Source organism: Typopeltis vanoorti, chromosome 26 (genome assembly GCF_054136105.1).
Source record: "Typopeltis vanoorti isolate ZY-2024b chromosome 26, IOZ_Tvanoo_1.0, whole genome shotgun sequence".
NCBI classification, from domain to species: Eukaryota; Metazoa; Arthropoda; class Arachnida; order Uropygi; family Thelyphonidae; genus Typopeltis; species Typopeltis vanoorti.
This window is the reverse complement of record NC_143574.1, coordinates 9,171,729-9,191,287: the sequence shown is the minus strand read 5'-3', so window position 1 is coordinate 9,191,287 and position 19,559 is coordinate 9,171,729. Positions and strand designations below refer to the sequence as shown.

Sequence of the window (19,559 nt, the reverse complement as noted above, 5' to 3'; positions counted from 1 at the left end):
TAACAGCAGAGAGTAAATAGTAAATCCTGAAGTAACCTGTATATCTCTCAGGTCGCCTAATTTATTTTGCCTTCATAGGGAAGATGCATTTAGTGCATTATTATTGGTACTGCAGATGGACTGAGAGCTAGCTAATCTGGGTGCCTACCTCAAGAAGCTAAACATGAAACTTTTCAAGCTACTTCAGACCTCTGGGAAGTAGATAGTGTTCTCTCAGCAGGTGATGAAATTCATCTGCTGCCTGATATTCATAAACATCCATGCCCACAATGGGGTTTGTATATGTACACCCTGCTATTGAGAACAGGAATGCTGTCCATTTGACCAACAGCATTTCTTCACTTTCCTTCAAATCCGTGAAAACATGACCAGCTGCTGATTAGTACCCATTTAGTGTCTGGCCCCAAACGTACTGAACTGCCTTCTCATCATCCTCTTTCATATTATATTTCTCTGTGCTGTGGAATAGTCTTCCCCCACAGTTTGCCATAAGGACTAGGTTCTCTGGCTTTTCAACTAAAAAAAAAAAATAGATGAGATTCTCTCTCTCTCTCTCTCTCTCTCTCTCTCTCTCTTTCTCTCTTCTTGACTACTAGCCCATACACAGCACCAGTCTACTCTAGGTTTAGAAACTTAAGTGTGAGATTGATGAACAGAAGAAATAGAACAAATGAAAAGAACATGGATCAGAGGGGTCTCATTAATCTTTGTCACAGAAATAAAGATAAGGGGGAAAGGAAAATTATTTAAAAAAAAAAAAAAGACCATAAATGAATGAATGAGACAAGTATTGGAAAAGAGGAAGGAATGGTGTGAAAGAGTTATTGATGAATAAGTTGAAAGGATTTTGCATCCTGAGTAAGATTACAAACATACAAAGGCTGAAAGATCCTAAAACAGAATGGGGTTAAATTGCCAGAAAGAAGAATACTTGTACTCCATTTTTTTCCTCAAAAATATTGACTTCTCGGCATTAGAATTTAACTCTTTATTATTGATTGGGAAAGTGAGTGACATTTGAAACAGTGTATTTTATATAAAACACAATTCATGGAATTGATATTTATCTTTGACCTTTTCAGGTTGATTTATTAAAGCACTAAAATAAATAATTTTATGCATACTTTGAGAAATTATTTAATGAGTATTTTCTTATAGGAGAAGCCCAAAGGATACAGCGAACAGCATATTGATGCAGATAAGATAGTTAATCCTACCAAAGATTCTAGTCCAGCAGAGCCTGAAAATGATCTGGAAATAGCAGATCTGTCAATCAAATCAGAGCTAGGATTCACTTCTGATTCACTTTATACCACATCTCCTAGTCCAGTAGATGATGGTAAGATTTTTTTTCCCTTAATGCTTTTTGTTGAATATAAATCCTCATTTAAATGCCTTATTAAAGTATTAATTAGGTTTCTGTTTAGCCAAGCTATTTAACCATGACAGGCTAAATAACTTGGTAGTTAAACAATAACAGGCAATTGAATTTAACATGCAAAGGGATCGTGAAGATCAGTGACTTCAGACTGTAGAGTGAACGCATGTTAATGAGTAAATCATTGTCAGGAATTTTGAGAAAGACTGTATAAGAGCATAAGCACATTTTTGTTGAATATGCTGTTCATTATGATGCTTACATTGCACAAAATCATATGGCAAAACCTGTTAGCAACTCTTCATAATGATGCTTCATAGTTTTAACAATATCAAGAGAGTAAAAAATACATTCATTAAACTTACTAATGTTTTGCTGATTTTTCTACCCAGCATCATCAGAGCACAATTATAACTGTACATAATAAATAACGGAAAAACTCACGTAGAAATATTATTTAATAGTATAATTTTCGCCTGTGTGTCACAGGCATCTTCAGTACAATTAAGCTCAAAATTAAACACTAACTGACAATTCCAAAAAGCGCCACCTAAGTAGCTGGTGTAAGATAACTAAAAAGGTCAATAACTTTCCTAAAAAAAAAAAAAAAAAAAAATTAATACAATAAAAAGTTAGGAAAGATTAGCTGATTTGTAAAGTACTATCTCCCATAAAGGGGATAGACGTAAGCCGTCGGATCTGTTTAAGTTAGGAGAATGAAGTAGAGTTTCACATGCTTCTTTATAAAGGCGTTCCATGAGAAACTGACTTTTGTGAAGAACTCTTGTCTTTCTCCAATGAACTCTGTGTCTAGTGAAGATGGCATGTTCTGCAAGTCCAGACTTTTCAGGTTTAAAGTATTCAATATAAGATTGGTGTTCTTCTAGCCGAATGGAGGCAGATCTTCCCGTTTGTCCGAAATAGCATAATCCACAAGAGCACGGAATCTGGTAGACACCTGGATGATTAAGATGTGGAAGCTTGTCCTTTGGAGAAGCGAGAAAGGTGGAGATTTTTCTAAACGGTCAAAAGGCAACAAAAATATTCAGTGGTTTTAAAATTTTTGCTATACGTTCACTGATGCCTTGTATATAAGGGATAGTAATGCGCGTTATTTCCTCTGTGTTTGAAGAGGGAGACATATTAAATCTACTCAAAGTTCTTTTAATGAAGCAATTCTTATAGCCATTAGATAGAAAGGAAGAAGTTATATATCGTATTTCTTTCTGTAAAAGATCGTCTGTAGAACAAAAGGAGTGGGCCCGATGAACCAGTGTTTTAATAGTTCCTGCCTTTTGACTGGGATGGTGATGAGATTCCGCATGGATATAATGGCCTGTATGAGTCTTCTTTCTATAAACTGAGAAATGTAGGTTACCATCTGGTTGGCGAAGAATTAGAAGATCTAAAAAGGCTAACTGCTTATTTGATTCTACTTCTAGGGTAAACTTGATCCTAGGATGAAATGCGTTTAACTTATTGAGAAATTGTTGAAGTTCATCAGAAGAGCCATTCCATACAGCAAAAATGTCATCGACATATCTGAACCAATGAGTAGGTCTGGGGAAAATGTTGTCAAAGATACGTTGTTCAAAATGTTCCATAAAGAAATTGGAGATAGCAGGAGAGAGAGGATTACCCATTGCTGTTCCTTCAATTTGTTGATACAACTTATTTTTAAAAGAAAAATAACCAGAATTTATTACAAAATCAAATAAGTTTACAATGTCTGAAGGAAATTCCTGTTGTAGTAATTCAATACTTTCCGAAAGAGGCACATTTGTAAATAAAGAAACAACATCTAAACTGATCATGATATCAGAAACGTGCCTTTACAAATGTGCCTCTTTCGGAAAGTATTGAATTATCATTAGGGCTATATCATTTGAACAAATAGTCCTGTCTCAGTGAGTAAGTGTTTTGAAGATGACAGCATACTATTGGGAAGGTAGTGGTTTGATTGTTTATGCAAATACATTCCTGTATGAGTGGGTTTTCTGTAAATAGAAAAGGATAATGAGCCATTAGGAAGCTGTATATCTAACTAAAAAGGGAAGACAGTCGTTACTTTCTCTTTCTGTGATACTTTCTCATCCTAAAAGTTTATTTTAGGATGTTGGCTGTTAACATGCACCAAAAATGTATCTAATGTGTCTGGACCATTAGACCAAACAGCAAACACATCGTTAACATAGTGCAACCAAACTATAGGTTTAAGTGTGGCTGTGTTGAGTGCGTGGTTTATAAAATCTTCCATATAGAAGTTAGCTAGAGGGGAGGAAGACAGGAACCCATTGCATTCCCATTTAACTGTTTGTATATTTTTCCTTTCCATAAGAAATAACCTGCATATTATAATGAATCTGAATAATCATTAATGTCGGAGGGGGGAGATGTGGCTTGTGGCTCAAAGGTGCATTAATGAAAAAGTGAGGTGATATCAAAACTTACCATGATCTCAGAATCTGTTAAGGTTAGATTTTTTTTATTAATGTTTTAAAGTGTAAAGAGATTTTTAGAATCAGCATCAGCTATGATGCACTCTTCTAACCTCAGCAAGTATGGTTGCATTAATTTACCATAGATTTGGGAGATTATCATTTTGAGACTGAATAGCGTGACTTCTCTAAATTAACTTTATGGTTATCTGGTTCATTGAGGACACCATGTAAGGACATTAATTCTGTTTTCAGCTACACTCTGAACTGTTTTCCACAATTACTTAGTTCAGTGCTGTGTGCCTGTCACAGTTATAATTGTGATCTGATGATGCTGGCTAGAAAATCAGCAAAATATTAGCAAGTTTAATCATTTTATTTTTTTCCTCTCCTAGCATTTAGACCATGAAGCATTATTATATTATTATTATGTGACACCTCCAGGGAGTTGAAAGACTCATCGAGGGAGAGTGTGCCAACAGCATCGAATGATTGCCTCCCTTCCAACTACTCCGCTCAAACTTGCTTAACTTTTTGCGAGCCATTAGTAGCAAAGGCTCTACCATTCGACCAACCTTTGCTGGCAATATGAATACTCAACATCTGAGTCTTTCCATGTATGCTGTCAGTGACTTGATCAGTACTTTTTTTCCCTGACTTTGAGTGCCTATTAATTTGCTGATTCAAAAATGATTGTCTAGAAAAAAATTTCAAAGTGAACAATAATTCATGTGCAAGGAATATAAGCTGTAAATGCATGAAACTTAAAATGGAAGGCTTCCTTCCAATTTAAATAAACTTGCTTTATAATTGGTACTGTCAATCAAACAAAAGCTTTAAATATATGCATGTATATTGTTTTCTGGATAATGATATTGTCATACAAATTGAGTTAAAATTCTCTTTGTTAATGATTTCATATAAATTCATTTTAAGATAATTCTTCATAATATCAGGGCAGTATAGTAGTTGAATGCTATCAGCAAATTCCTCATGTACCCTCAAGGAGTGTATGGGATACCATGATAGTACCAGATGAAAAGTTTACATTATTACTTAACTTCCTATCAGTAATCTTCCTCCAAATTAGTCTCGTCATTCAGGACTCCAGTAGTTGTAGATATTATATTTCTGTCTTCTAAGGTCCTTTTAACTGCACCAGACCACCTAGATCTTGATCTTCTTTTGGATCTTTTTCTTGGCATCAAAAACGTGTTGTTGCTAATCTCTCCTTTTTCCATTCTGTTTAAGTGACCATACCATCTGAGATTAACTCTGATCACATATTCCTGGATGCTAATAATGTTAAATTTCTTCCTGATACTTTTTCATTTTTAGTATGATTCTGGCATTATTACTATTTATTTACTCATAATTTTCTCAGAACTCAGATTTGTGGTATCTAGTCTTTCATCAGCTGTTTTACTTCTAGCCCATCTCTCCAGTCCATAAGTTAAAATTGGTTTGTATACATCTAATTTAGTATTATGTCTTACTGCTGTCATATTCTACATGCGTATGTTCATTTGGCCTCCCCCCCCCAATCATATTAGCCTTGCTTATTCTGTTTCCATTTGATTTGCCATCTTCACTAAAAATTGTGCCTGATCTGCTGAAATATTTTACTTGTCCTATAGGTTCTTCAGTCAGGATGAAGCTGATGTTTTCAGTGTTCCTTCTTATTTTCCTAGTCTTTGTATTGCCAAGATTGAATCTGTATTTTTAATTGTATATGAATTGTAGTTGAATGTTTTAATTTTATTTATATGACTGGATGTTAATTAAAATGGAAAAGTCTCCTGAGTATGTGTCTATATGCAGATAGAAGAGCATGATGTCTCTCATAGAAAAGATTTTATTTAACATACTCATTGGAAAGAAAGTCCAACAAGTGATGCATATTAAGAGAACAAAGTAAACTTTATTTCTTTTACTTTTTTTTTATTACAGTACAGTCCACAAGAAGATTGTAGATTTATAGATGGATATTGCATTGATAGCAGGTGAGTTAAAGGTTAGATAATCCACAAACTTTGCCCTAGCTAGAAACCAAATATGATGCTTTTTTCAATCATTTCAGGTCTCCACTAAGCAGGGGAGGGGGCTCACATTAGCATTGAAAATTGTCTACCACCTAGACATTCCTAAACATCTAATCTGGTGGTTGGGGAGCATAGATGCTATCCACTTGGACAGCTAGGCTAGTGTGATGAAATAATGGTGAGAGCAGGTGATTGAACATCAAACCACCTCTTAGTATATACATTAATGCTTATTGCTACCTTAATACTATTGAAAGAAAAATATATGGCCTTGCCTATAAAATCTTGGGGTGAAATTCCTAAGGACAAGAAGAATGTTTTCTTTTTCTCTTTAAACCTTTGTCAATTAAACTCTCATTTGGAAAGAGGTGGAAGGTTTTTCTTTCTGAGAACTGGTATTTCATTTCCAGAAAAAATAAAATAAAAAACAGTAATAATAGATCATGCATCATGATCTTGACATCATTATCATTAAATATTTTGATAGCTACTTAGTTTTATAAAGATTGTTTTTGAAATGAAAAGTGTAAACTGTTTTTTAAAAAAAGAGAATTTTAAAAAATTATTTCATGTTAACTTTATTGGTAGTTATTTTGATGAGCAGTAGCTATTGTGTTCACCAAGATGATATTCCAGTACATTGATTTCTAATTGCAGAAATTTAAAAAATTCCACATTCAAGTTTGATATGTTTTTGATGATGTGTGCTAATGAGCATGCTAATTGTCACACTAAACTAAAAATATCTAACACCCATAGATATCCATAAACATCTCTACCAGAGTAGGATGATGATCCATGTCCCATGAGCTGGGGAGCACAGTCACTATCCACTCAACCAATCGTGCTTGCTAATTAGTGTGATATATAATTTTTTATATAAGTTGTAAATCAGCACTAAATTGAAGGATATAGATGGTTTTGACATTTGATCAGATGTAAGGCAAGGATGTTATCTTCATTTTGTGTATAATATATATGCATCACATTGTTAATTATAATTGATGATATTAAGCTCATTTTTTTTTAATTTTATGTAGATGGTGATCAGGGGCACACCAAGGGTATTTGCCGCCTAGGTGCAAACTTTTATCGGCAGCTCTTAATACTGCATTGTATAATCCAAATTATATATTAGCTACATAAAATGCCGCCCTATCAATGTTGCTGCCCGGGTGCGGTACACCCCTTGCACCCTCGGGTTGGCACGGCCCTGATGGTGATAGCTCTTAAATATAAATCTCCTCAAGACTTATTATGGAAATCATTTTTATAACAAATTTGTCAGCATCAGCAATAAAAACAAATCAAAACAAATCCTTAGGAATTTCACCCCAAGATTTTATAGGCAAGGCCATATATTTTTCTTTCAATAGTATTAAGGTAGCAATAAGCATTAAATGAATCTAAATGCTTTGTTAATCATTTCCGCCAACAAAGCATTTATTATTATTATGTAACACCTCCAGGGAGTCCAAAGACTCATCGAGGGAGGGCATCTACTTTACAACTCTCCATCTCCACCACTCTCAAATACTTTCATCATCTACACCAACACCATCTACTGCCAACCACCACCACTAGTATTTTCACAGACAATCGCAAACATCCATGCCCACAGCAGGATTTGAACCTGCAGCTTTTGGCTGGAATATTTATATTTGGCTTATGTTTGTGTATTGTCATGTAGCTTGTGTCCTGTGCATGTGTATGTTTTCCTGACCTCGATATAGAGTTTAAAATGTCAAGTATTATTTTCTTGATTGTGAGTAAAGTAATTACTCTTAACACGTTATTTTTTTGAATGTGCTTACGTGTGTATATGTGAACGAATGTGTGAACGAATATGTGTGTGTTGTTGTTATTGTTATTATTATTTAGCACCCTCAATGGTTATCAAATTAAGATGAGCAATGGACCACCATACTAACGAACTTGATTCCAAAAGAAGGGAAACTAGGCCGAGGACGTCCTAAAAGAAGGTGGAGTGATGAATTGTCAAATTTTGTTGGGGAAAATTGGTCAACCATTGCCAAGAACAGAGAAAGGTGGAAAGAACCGGAGGAGCGGGGGGGGGCCTTCGTCCAGCAGAGGACAGAAAATGGCTGAAAAGAAGAACCTTCATGGAGTCAGCAGGCTTATCATGGGAGGCCCACTCAACCAGCAATATGTCTGTCTTAATGAGCTTTAAAGTTATTTACACTACTAGCACTCGCAATGCACTTAGGCAGTGCTTTCCACTCGCTAACAACTCCAAGTAAAAAATCTACTCCTCACACCCACCTTCACCACATCTTTATACAACTTCCAGGGATTCTTCTTATCTTAACATCCACTCTTTTTATAATTTCTTCTGTATTAACACATAGAATTCCTTAACTAACTTTGAAGGTCTCTGTCATATCTCTGTTTAGAGATAGAAGATTATTAATCTCCATTTGTTATGAGATTATCTCTGTTAAGATATTTTTTTATTTCGAGTGTTTATTATTATTTACACAAGGGTTCAATTCCAATCGATGCAATGACTTTTAACTGTTTCTTTTAGAATCCGAAAAATCACTGACTCGACGAAATACAAAAAATATACACATTTAATAAAACTAAAACAATATAACATTTTAAATAAAATTACATAACTACAAAATTACTTGATCCAAGGCCTAAAATAAATCTACACTTTAGAGATTTTTTATCCAAAAATATTAAAATCGCCTATTCTCTGATATCTTCAAATCGCCTATTCTATTACTGAATTGTCGCGTCTACCTTAATCAAGACTAAACACCTTGTTTTCACAACAACAAAAATGTTCATAGTCAGTTTCTGTGTTAGGGCCTTTTCCGGAAATACTAACATTTTCTTCTTCTTTTCCATGGATCCTTCTTTTTTTCTCCTAATATATAGCACATAACATTATTTCTCCTGTCTCACTGATGTATAAATATTCTTACCTCTTGCAATTCAGTTTGATGCACAGTTTACTAATTTTTTTGTACCAGAGGAAAAAAGTTTCTTCTACTACTTCATAAACAACATGTGTACGTTGAGCTAATTCTGTTGCTCTTTCCAGTAGAAATAACAAATACATCTGGCGTCCTTAAAACAGATGAAACTTTCCAATCAGCGTTTCCTCGAACATTCCTTTAGAACATCGACTACAATATTTTCTTTTATTTACTAATTACTTCTTTCTTTTAAGGTTACACAGTGATCAGCATTCATGTTTACAAATTTAGCGACACAAAACACACATGTTGAAATGATTATTTTATTAATAAAATAAAACTTGACGTTTCGACCCCTGTATTGAGGTCATCATCAGAAGGATACATGCATACAGGAACCAAGCTACATGCTCTAGCCCTGTATACTGGTAAATTAAATTTACATTGTTAATTAATCTTTTTCCTAGCCTGACCTCTAGCGATAATTAAATAAAATAACATAAAATAAATAAATAAAAAGTAAATAATAAACATTTTAAAAAAAAATTTAATAATTAATAAATAAACAACTACAATAAACTCTGCTAAAGTCCTCATGTACTTTATACTGGATTTGTGCAGTTCTGATTGTTATATTATGATTTCCTTCAGTTGCTATTAAGTGTTTAAAAAAAAACACTTCAAGTTGTCTTCTTATAGTGGGATTTTTCTTCGGCTTGTTCTGGTTGTTATACAGGTTGCAAATGGATCCTCCATTCTTGGAATGGTTAGGCCATCATTTTTGTTCAGAATTGGGTTATGTTTGAGCATTTCACGTGCTTAAATTTCCTCTCAAACCAGGTTTTGGTGCGGTGTAGGGCTTTGGTATTTTTCCAATCAATTCTGTGGTATGTTTGGGGTGCGTGGTCAGAAAGGTAGGTTTTTCCAAAATGGAGGTATTTAATGTGTCGTTTGTGTTCGTCTTTCCTAATTGGGATGGTTCGCCCTGTTTCCCCTATGTATGGTAGGTTACATGTGCATTGTATTTTGCATACCCCTGGGTGGGCTAGATGTGGAAGAGGATCTTTGGAAGAACTGAGTAGGTGTCTTAATTTTGTCATGGGTTTAAAGGTGGTTTTCATGTTTTATTTGTAGTGTTCTGTTTATTTTTTTGGAAATGCCTCTAACATAAGGTATGGCAATAGCATTCTTGAAATCTTTTTTGTTTTTACTAGTATCTCTGTGGAGGATCTTGTGAATAGTTTTTTTACTGTATCCATTTTTTATAAATGTTTGGTTGATGATCTCGTATTCATGGTTCAGAGCTCATTCATTTGAACAAATAGTTTGAGCTCTGTGTTTAAAGATGTTTATGACACCTAGTTTTTGTGTTGGGTGGTGGTTAGAATTTTTGTGTATGTACTGGCCTGTGTGTGTGTAGGTTTGCGGTAAACTGAGAAGAAGAGACAGCAGCCTGAGGGAAGATGTGTGACGAGTGTGTCTAGGAACAGAAGAGAGTTGTTTTCTTCTATTTCAATGGTGAATTGGATACGTTTGTGTTGTTTGTTCAGGTGGCTAAGGAATGTATTTAGTGCTTCGTGGCCATGGGGCCAAATGACGAAAATATCGTTGACGTATCTGAACCAAATTTTGGGCTTTAGGCACGCTGACTCTAGAGCTTGTTACTCAACGTCTTCCATATAAAAGTTAGCTATTGGGTGAGCCCATGACTGTACCTTCTTTTTGAAGGTAAAAGTTGTTTTGTTTTTTCTATGTATGTTGTCCGGTCTAAAACGACAGTGGCATTCCCTTTATCTGCTTTTGTGATTATAATATGTTGGTTATTTTTTAGGGATTTAAGGGCCAGTTTTTCCGTTTTGTTTAGGTTGCTGCTAAGTTTTTTGTTTAAATTTAGTATACAACATCATGTATACTAAATTTAAACAAAAAACTTAGCAGCAACCTAAACAAAGCGGAAAAACTGGCCCTTAAATCCCTGAAAATAAAATAAAATAAATAAAAATAAATAAAATAAAATAAATAATCAACACATTATAATCACAAAAGCAGATAAAGGGAATGGCATGGTCGTTTTAGACCAGACAACATACATAGAAAAAATGAACCATTTGGTATCGGACAACAACACCTACCAAATGGTAAACTACAACCCCACAAAACGTATCAAAAAGAAAACAACTGAATTAATCAAATCCGTTAACACATGGCTGGAAGAAACAACAAAAAAATTAATACCTCATTATGGCCTGCCAAAAATACACAAAGCAGACACATCACTACTTCCCATTGTTGAAGGAATCGACAGCCCAAATTACCACTTAGCCAAAAAATTAGCGGCCACACTCAAGGAATTGATAGGTCAGTCCTATATAAAAAATACACAACATTTCATAAACAAAATTAAAAATATTACACCCGACGACCAAGATTTATTAGTCAGCTTTGACATAACTTCTTTTTTTACCAATGTCCCGATCAATGATACTATCTTGCTCCTACAGAACATATTTCCACACAACATCACAGACCTCTTTGCCCATGTACTCCACTCCGGATATTTTGTGTGGAAAAACAACTTTTACCTTCAAAAAGAAGGTACAGCCATGGGCTCACCACTTTCCCTCCCCAATAACTAACTTTTATATGGAAGACTTTAAGTAACGTGCTCTAGAGTCAGTGTGCTTAAAGCCCAGAATTTGGCTCAGATACGTCAACGATATTTTCGCCATTTGGTCCCACGGCCGTGAAGCACTAAATACATTCCTTAGCCACCTGAACAAACAACATAAACTTATCCAATTCACCATTGAAATAAGAAAAAACAACTCTCTTCTGTTCCTAGACACACTCATCACACTTCTTCCCTCAGGCTGTCTCTCTTTCTCAGTTTACCACAAACCTACACACAGGCCAGTACATGCACAAAAATTCTTACCACCACCACCCAACACAAAAACTAGGTGTCATAAGCACCCTTAAACACAGAGCTCAAACTATTTGTTCAAATGAACATGCTCTAAACCAGGAATACAAGATCATCAACCAAACATTTATAAAAAATGGATACAATAAAAAAACTATTCACCAGATCCTCTGCAGAGATACTAGTAAAAACAAAAAAGATTTCAAGAATGCTATAGCCATACCTTATGTTAGAGACATTTCTGAAAAATAGACTGAACACTACACAAATACAACATCAAAACTACCTTTAAACCCCCAACAAAATTAAGACACCTACTCAGTTCTTCCAAAGATCCTCTTCCACACCTAGCCCACTCAGGGGTATGCAAAATACAATGCAAATGTAACCTACCATACATAGGGGAAACAGGGCGAACCATCCCAATTAGGAAAGACGAAACATACAACATATTAAATACCTCCATTTTGAAAAAACCTTCCTTTCTGACCACACACGCTCTAAACTTACCACAGAATTGGGAAAAATACCAAAACCTGGTTCAAGAGGAAATTTAAGGAAGCACGTGAAATGCTCAAACATAACCCAAATCTAAACAAAAATGATGGCCTAACCATTCCAAGAATGTGGAGGACCCATTTGCAACCTGTATAACAACCAGAACAAGCCGAAGAAAAATCCCACTACAAGAAGACAACTTAAAGTGTTTTTTTTTTTTTTTATTAACACTCAGTAGCAACTGAACGAAATCATAGTATAACAATTGGAACTGCACAAATCCAGTAGAATGAGGACTTTAGCAGAGTTTATTGTAGTTGTTTATTTATTAATTATTAAAAAAATTTTAATATTTTTTATTTATTTATTTTATTTTTTATTTATTTTTTTTATTTTGTTATTTTATTTAATTATCGCTAGAGGTCAGGTTAGGAAAAAGATTAATTAACAACGTAGATTTAATTTACCAATATACAGGGCTAGAGCATGTAGCGTGGTTCCCTATAGGCATGTATCCTTCTGATGATGACCTCAATACAGGGATCAAAACGTCAAGTTTTATTTTATTAATAATTAATGAAATAATCATTTCAACACGTGTGTTTTGTGTCCCTAAATTTGTAAATATGGATTACTAATTACTTGTTGACAGTCTCGACTCCTCCAGTTTAAATACTTGCAGTTTTACTATTCCTTTTTGGGAATCTACTATTAGTATTCTTCCGACTGTCACATAAAACTAAATAAACTTCATAAGAACAAAATTTCTCTGGTTTGCGTTCTTAAACTTCCATTAGCTCTCTCTTGTTTTTCCATTACCTCGATACTGAACACTTTGTCTGTCAGCTGTCAATCACCAATCAAACTTGTCAGCAAGCATGTGCAGTCCGTGCAATTGGCAAGCAAGAAGTTGGGTATAATGACTGATGTGTTGTCTCCATTAGCGTAATGAGAATGTCTTTATAAAACAACACTTAATAATTTTAAACTAGAATAAAAATTCTGAAAGTAACACAACTATTTGAATCCAGTCTTCTTGGCTTCCTGTATTAGACAATTGTTTGCCTGTAACATTTTCAAGTGTTTAAAAAGTCTTCAGCCCATCTCCTCCTGGGTCTTCCTCTTGATCGGTGTCCCTTTGGTTTATATTTCCAGGCAATGTTCCCTTCAGAACACACGGAATTTACAGACAAAAAATACTAGTTGTGGTGGAGATGGGTGGTAGATGGCGTTGATGGAGATGATTCGTAGTAGAGGTTCGGTGTAGTGGTTGAGACAGTTGTAGGTGTCCTCCCGCGATGTGTCTTCAGACTCCTTGGAGGTGTCAGGAATAATAATAATATTTGGCCATCTGTCCTCATTCATTCTTTCTATGTGGTTTTTCCAGTTCTTTCTATGGTTTGTGATGTCATCTGTTATGTTAATTATGGATAACTGATTTTTTATTTCTTCATTTCTTATCTTGTCTATTCTTTTATAGCCTGTGGGCGGTCTTAGGAACTTCATTTCTGCAGCTTTCACTTGTCTTTTCTCTCTTTCTCCCCAAGTCCATGTTTCACTGCCATATTTCAGAATTGATTTGGCCATCATTTTATATAGTTTTATTTGGATTGGACATCTGTTTATTGAAGTGTCTGTTCAAAGTTCCAATGACTACTAGGAATTTTTGCTTTATATATGCAATGTCGATTTCTCCATTGGGGCTTATGTAATTTTCTAGGTATTTAAATTTGTCCACTTGTTCTATTACTTTATTGTGGATGACTAGTTTGCATCTTTTAATTTCTTTACCTTGAAATGCTATTGATTTCATTTCATTTTATTTATTGAGATCTTCATGTCATACTGGTCTATTGTTTTATTCAATATCTGTAGTTTTTTTGTAATTGGTTTTCATTTTCAGCAAAAATAACTTGATCATCGGCATACAATAGGTTGGTTAATTCTTTATTTCCTATGATTTTATTTTTCCTCCATTCTGTTGAAATTTTTTCAATATATATTGAAGAGTATTGGTGATAATCCACTTCTTTGAATGAGACCTCTCTTGGTTTTAATTTTTTCAGTTGTTTCATTATTAATTTTAATTTTAATATAGCTTTCTTTCATTATATTTGCTAATTGCTTTTGTGATTTGAGGTGGAGCTTTCAATTCATACAGTATATTGATTAATTTTGTTCTGTTGATTTGATCATATGCGTTCTCATAATCCAGGAAGGCCATATATGTTGGCAGGTTAAATTCTATTCTTTTTTCTATAATTTGTTTGACTGTAAATATGGGATCTGTGCAAGATCTTCCTTTCCTAAAGCAACATTGTTCTTCTCCATTAATTTCCTCAGCCCATGGCGTTAGTTTACTTTTAATTATATCTAGATATATTTTATAGCATGTATTTAATAAGAATATTCCTCTGGTTTCTGCAATCCTTTCTGTTTCCTTTTTTGAATATGTTTATGACTAATATGTTTATTGCTGTCTTCCTTTCTTGTGGGATGTTTCCTTCTTCCCATATTCTGTTGAGAAATTTAATTAATCGTAATTGAAATGGTTTAGAGCTGTATTTGTATAGTTCTGAATTTATTCCCTCTTCTTCTGTAGCTTTTCTATTTTTTAGTTTTTTTCATATTTTCTTTAGATCATTTAACTGTATTGGTTCTTCATTTGTTTCTTGACTTATTACTTGCTTTATTTCAATTTGATTATTATTGTTCAGAAGCTGGGTGTAGTGATTGGTCCATTCTTTTATGGAGGGGCCTTCTAATTGTAGATTATCCTTTGTTTCTTGAGTCATTTTTTTTTATGATTTTATAGCTCTTTAGTTGAGGTCCATTTATGTCATACTCTAATCTTGATACAAATTTTTCCAAGTCTTGTCTTCTGATTTTCCTGGTTTCTCTTCTTGTTATTGCCCTGATTCTTTTATATTCTATTTCATTTCCTTTGGTTCTGTCGTTTAACCATTTATGGTAGATTTCTCTTTTCTTTCTTATTAAAGATTCTATTTCTGGGTTCCAGGTTTTTAGTCCTTTCCTTTTTCTTCGCAGTTTTGTTCCGCTATTTGTTTAATGTTTTGCCATTCATTTTCTATATCTGTATCTTCATTTATTTTCTTTGTATGATTTATAAGTCTTTGTTGATATAGTTCTCTGATACTATCTTGCTGTAACAGTTCTATCTAAAATTGCTCCTGCTTTTGTTTTTGTGTCCAAATCCAGCAAGTACATAAATTTTTGAAATGCTTTACATTTCATTTTGACAAATTATCATCAATAATGTTATGAAACCAAAACTAATGATATAACATAATAGAGAAACGTAAAAAGATTCATAATTATAAATTATGATTATTTTTACAGAATCCCTTAACTTGAAATTCTCTATCATGTCTCCTCTTGTCCTCCTATCCACATTCTCTCAAACGCTCATCATAACCAGCACTCCAGAATCCTGTTATCACTTTGGTTATTTGTCTTTGAATCCTCTCTAGTGTTTCCACATCACAATGAAAACTAAGTGACCAAATCTGAGCACAATAGTCCATATGTAGTCTGATCATTGTACTTTTTATCATAGCAGCAATACAACTTGCAGTCTTCGCAATATGGGCGATGTGCCCTCAGAACTTCAGTCCACTGTCTACCATCACTCCAAGATCCCGAATCTCATCCACTTTCTAAAGTACAGCCCTGCCAATACAGTACGTAGCCTTATATTTCTGTATCCCAAAGTGTAACACTTTGCATTTATTAATATTAAAACTATAACCCACTCATTTGTCCACACTAAAAGCCTATTCAAAGCTTCCTGTGGAGAATTAACATTCGCACTACTCCTGAATAATTCTACCTTACTATGCATCATCGGCAAACATTTGAAGATCCCCAATCAGTCCACATGAAATATCATTAAGAAAGAAGTTAAATAGTAGGGGCCCAAGAACAGAACCCTCAGGCATGCCACTGGTCATCTTCCTTTTTTTGAGACACAGCTCCATTGTATACAATTTGCAGGTATCATTCAGAGAGCCAATCTCAGATCCATCTAACCAATATACATCTATTCCTATCCGCTGCAGATTGTACAACAACTTATGTGGTAATATATTGAATGCTTTTACCAAGTCCAAGAATATCACTGTATATGATTCTCCTTTAGCCAACATATTTGTCACCTTATCATGAAACATAAGCAGATTACTAAAACAAGGCCCTTCATAAATCCATGTTGATCATCATAGAGAATCTTATGAACCCAATCCTGTATTCTATTTCTAAGTAATTTTTTCCAACACTTTGATCACAACCACAGATATACAGACCAGTCTATTACTGGAAACTTCTGTTCTTGATCCATGGAGAGGTATTATTTTGCCTTCTTTCCACAACTTAGGAACCTTACCCACTGCAAGACTCTCATTAAATAACCAGGACAAGGACATGGCTAACTCTTTTGCACATTATTTAAAAATGCATGGTGATATGTCATCCATGGCCACAGCTTATTAACATCTAACCCCCAGCCACACTATATACACCTCCAGTTCTTTCACCTTCGATTCTCAATTCCCTTCCACATGTTGTACAGCATCATTCACACCACTGTGATATACAGTGGTGAAGTGTTCGTTAAATAATTCCATTGTATCATTTTCTGTGGTTACTCTGCTACCATAACTATCAACCTGCATAATCATTTTTCGTCTTGCTTGCCACATGGCAGAGAAATTCCCTTGGATTAGCTTGAACCTGACTGGCCAATCAACACTCATATTCTACTTTTTTTTTTAATCGTGCTTGTCACTTTTCGGGCCTACACTTTATATTCTTCATGCATCTGTTCACTGCAAACTGTCTTGTAATTCCTCTATAACAACTTTTGTAACACTACTTGCTTGATTTCACTGTTCATCCATCTCACTCCTACTCTATTTGCTTAACTCTTGTTATGCATTGCTTGTGTTAGACACTACCTTATCATTTCCCATGCACTGTCAATATCTTTTCTACACAATTCATCAACCCAACGTATTGATGCTTGATTGCGGAGTTGATTACGGAGCTTCTGATAATCACCCACCTTTAGTTCCACATACAGACCTTCTTGATAACTTTTTCCTGTGTGACTACCTTCCATACCAGTACCTCATGATCACTTTCACCATTAGATGGTAATGTTGATACCTCATTCACAACTGCATCCTTTGAGGATATCACCAAATCTAACACTTGTAAATCTCATCACCACATGCTGCTTTAGATAGTTATCCTGCAGAAACTCAACAAATCCACTCTCCTTGTTACTTTACACTATTTCTTCTTTCCAACCCACATTCCTATAATTAAAATCTCCCATTAGGATCATCTTTCTTTTATTTGCCCAACTAATTTGTCTAAACATTTCACAATCAATACTCTCCACAATCCCTGGCCTATAACAGCATTCTATTAGCTATACCATTCTATTGATCTCAACTTCACACCAAACAGCTTCAAAATCTTCACATGTACTATTATATGTGCACTCTTTCTTATTAGAGCACAATCACTCCAAATGGCCAACACCAAATCCATTCAAATGCATCCCATTTCAAGTCCTGACAGTATAAGATCCTCAGTCAACCAAGTTTCACTTATACCAATTATCTTTGGGCATACTGATTCAATCAGTGCTACAAACTCAGACCCTTTATTTCTTACTCTGTACATTAGTGTGTAAGAATAACAATTTTCCACTTTTTGAGGCCATCCTCATCAACACAATCACTCTCTCTATGCTATAGTGCACTTCTCTGTTTGTTCTGACCATCCCCATTTCCCTGATCCTGACTGATTTTCATTTATTGACACTGTTTTGCACTTCATCACTTTGCTCTGCTATAAACACTTCCTCACCTTTATCCATCCTTTTCCCATCCTTCCACAATCTAATTCTCAACCTCTGTCTGACTCACTCTTACTGGTACCAATTTCATATGAACCCTGTGCACTCTTATTAAACAGCAATTGCTCCAAATGACCAACACCAAATTCATTCAAATTTATCCCATTAGCTTTGAACCATTTTAACTTCCCTTCGAATACATTCACAAATTGAACACCCTCTGCTGGACACAATTCAGCCATCTTGTCATTCAGTATCGTTGCTCTCCTTCTCAGTTCACTACTATCATATCTGGGTAGGAAACTAACCACATATACATGTATTAACGTGTGTGTGTGTGTGTGTGTGTGTACATTGCTTGAAAAGAAGTCATCCTATACCCCCCCCCCCCCTCATGGGCAAGGTGCATCGTGCATGTAACAAGTCATGTTTGTAGCTGGTATAGATTGGAGGAATATGATGCTCCCAAATCAGTGCATCTGTGTCCGAGTGAAATGGCTGCGAGTAGGAAACTGATGGAGTTAGAGGAGTTGTGATAGGGTGTCATGTTGTAGGCCTATCTTTTCGGCAAATTATATTATGTCATCCAGTGTCAACAATCTGTTATACCTTACTAAGATGGAAGTGCAGGCAGTCAATTGTAAGTGCTACCCACTTTGGACGACCACCCACACCCACTGAACATGACCATAAAGTACTACAAAAGATAATATGTAAAAACTGCCATTTGTCAGCCAACACGTTATGGAGTTCTGTGCATCAAGCGGAACACGACTATGCACATAAACATTTAGAACTGAGGTTCACAATATGGGTTACCATGGTAGGATTGCAATATGCAAGCCCCCCATTACCCGAACTAACATGCACATCATCTATAGTGGTGAAAAGAGCCTGTACATTGAGATGTGGACGCTTGGAAACTGTTATGGTGTGACAAATCACACTACACCTGGGGTTACACACACTCTTACTAGAGTGTGTAACCCCAGCTATGAAATTCAGAAGTTATGATGTGAATGTATGGTCCTATTTTCCTGGTTTTGCCTCAGACTTATGTTTGTGGTGCCATGAACATTGAACTCTGAGAGGTAACTGAATCTGGACATTGCAATGCTTCTTACTTTGTGACATTTTCTATGGAACTCACCATTGTCTTTTTTAGCAAGACAATGCACCATGTCTTAAGGTTGCTGCTATAACTGCATGGTTTGCAGACATACCATTACTGCACTTGACTGACCTCCACAGAGCCTGATCTCAACTTTATTGAACATCTGTTGGATGAACTGGAGCATCAGGTGAGGTCAAGGGATGTCCACTGCACAACAGCCCAAGTCTTCATTACATGCCAACAGGAAGAATGGCCCAAAATACCCAGATTGCTATTCTATGCTTGTGAAAGTATGCCCCGTAGGATTGCTGCAGTCATTGCAGCAAAAAGTAGT

General features: G+C 35.1%; 1 protein-coding gene across 1 annotated transcript in view; it reads left to right on the top strand.

Moving 5' to 3' along the window:
- Positions 1–19,559, top strand: part of LOC150092305 (rab GTPase-activating protein 1-like) — a 323,417-nt gene that overhangs the window by 44,595 nt on the left and 259,263 nt on the right. Inside the window, exon 4 of the mRNA XM_090414840.1 lies at positions 1,159–1,339. Within this exon, the coding sequence (XP_090270966.1) occupies positions 1,159–1,339 (181 nt within the window). The remainder of the gene's footprint in view (positions 1–1,158; positions 1,340–19,559) is intronic.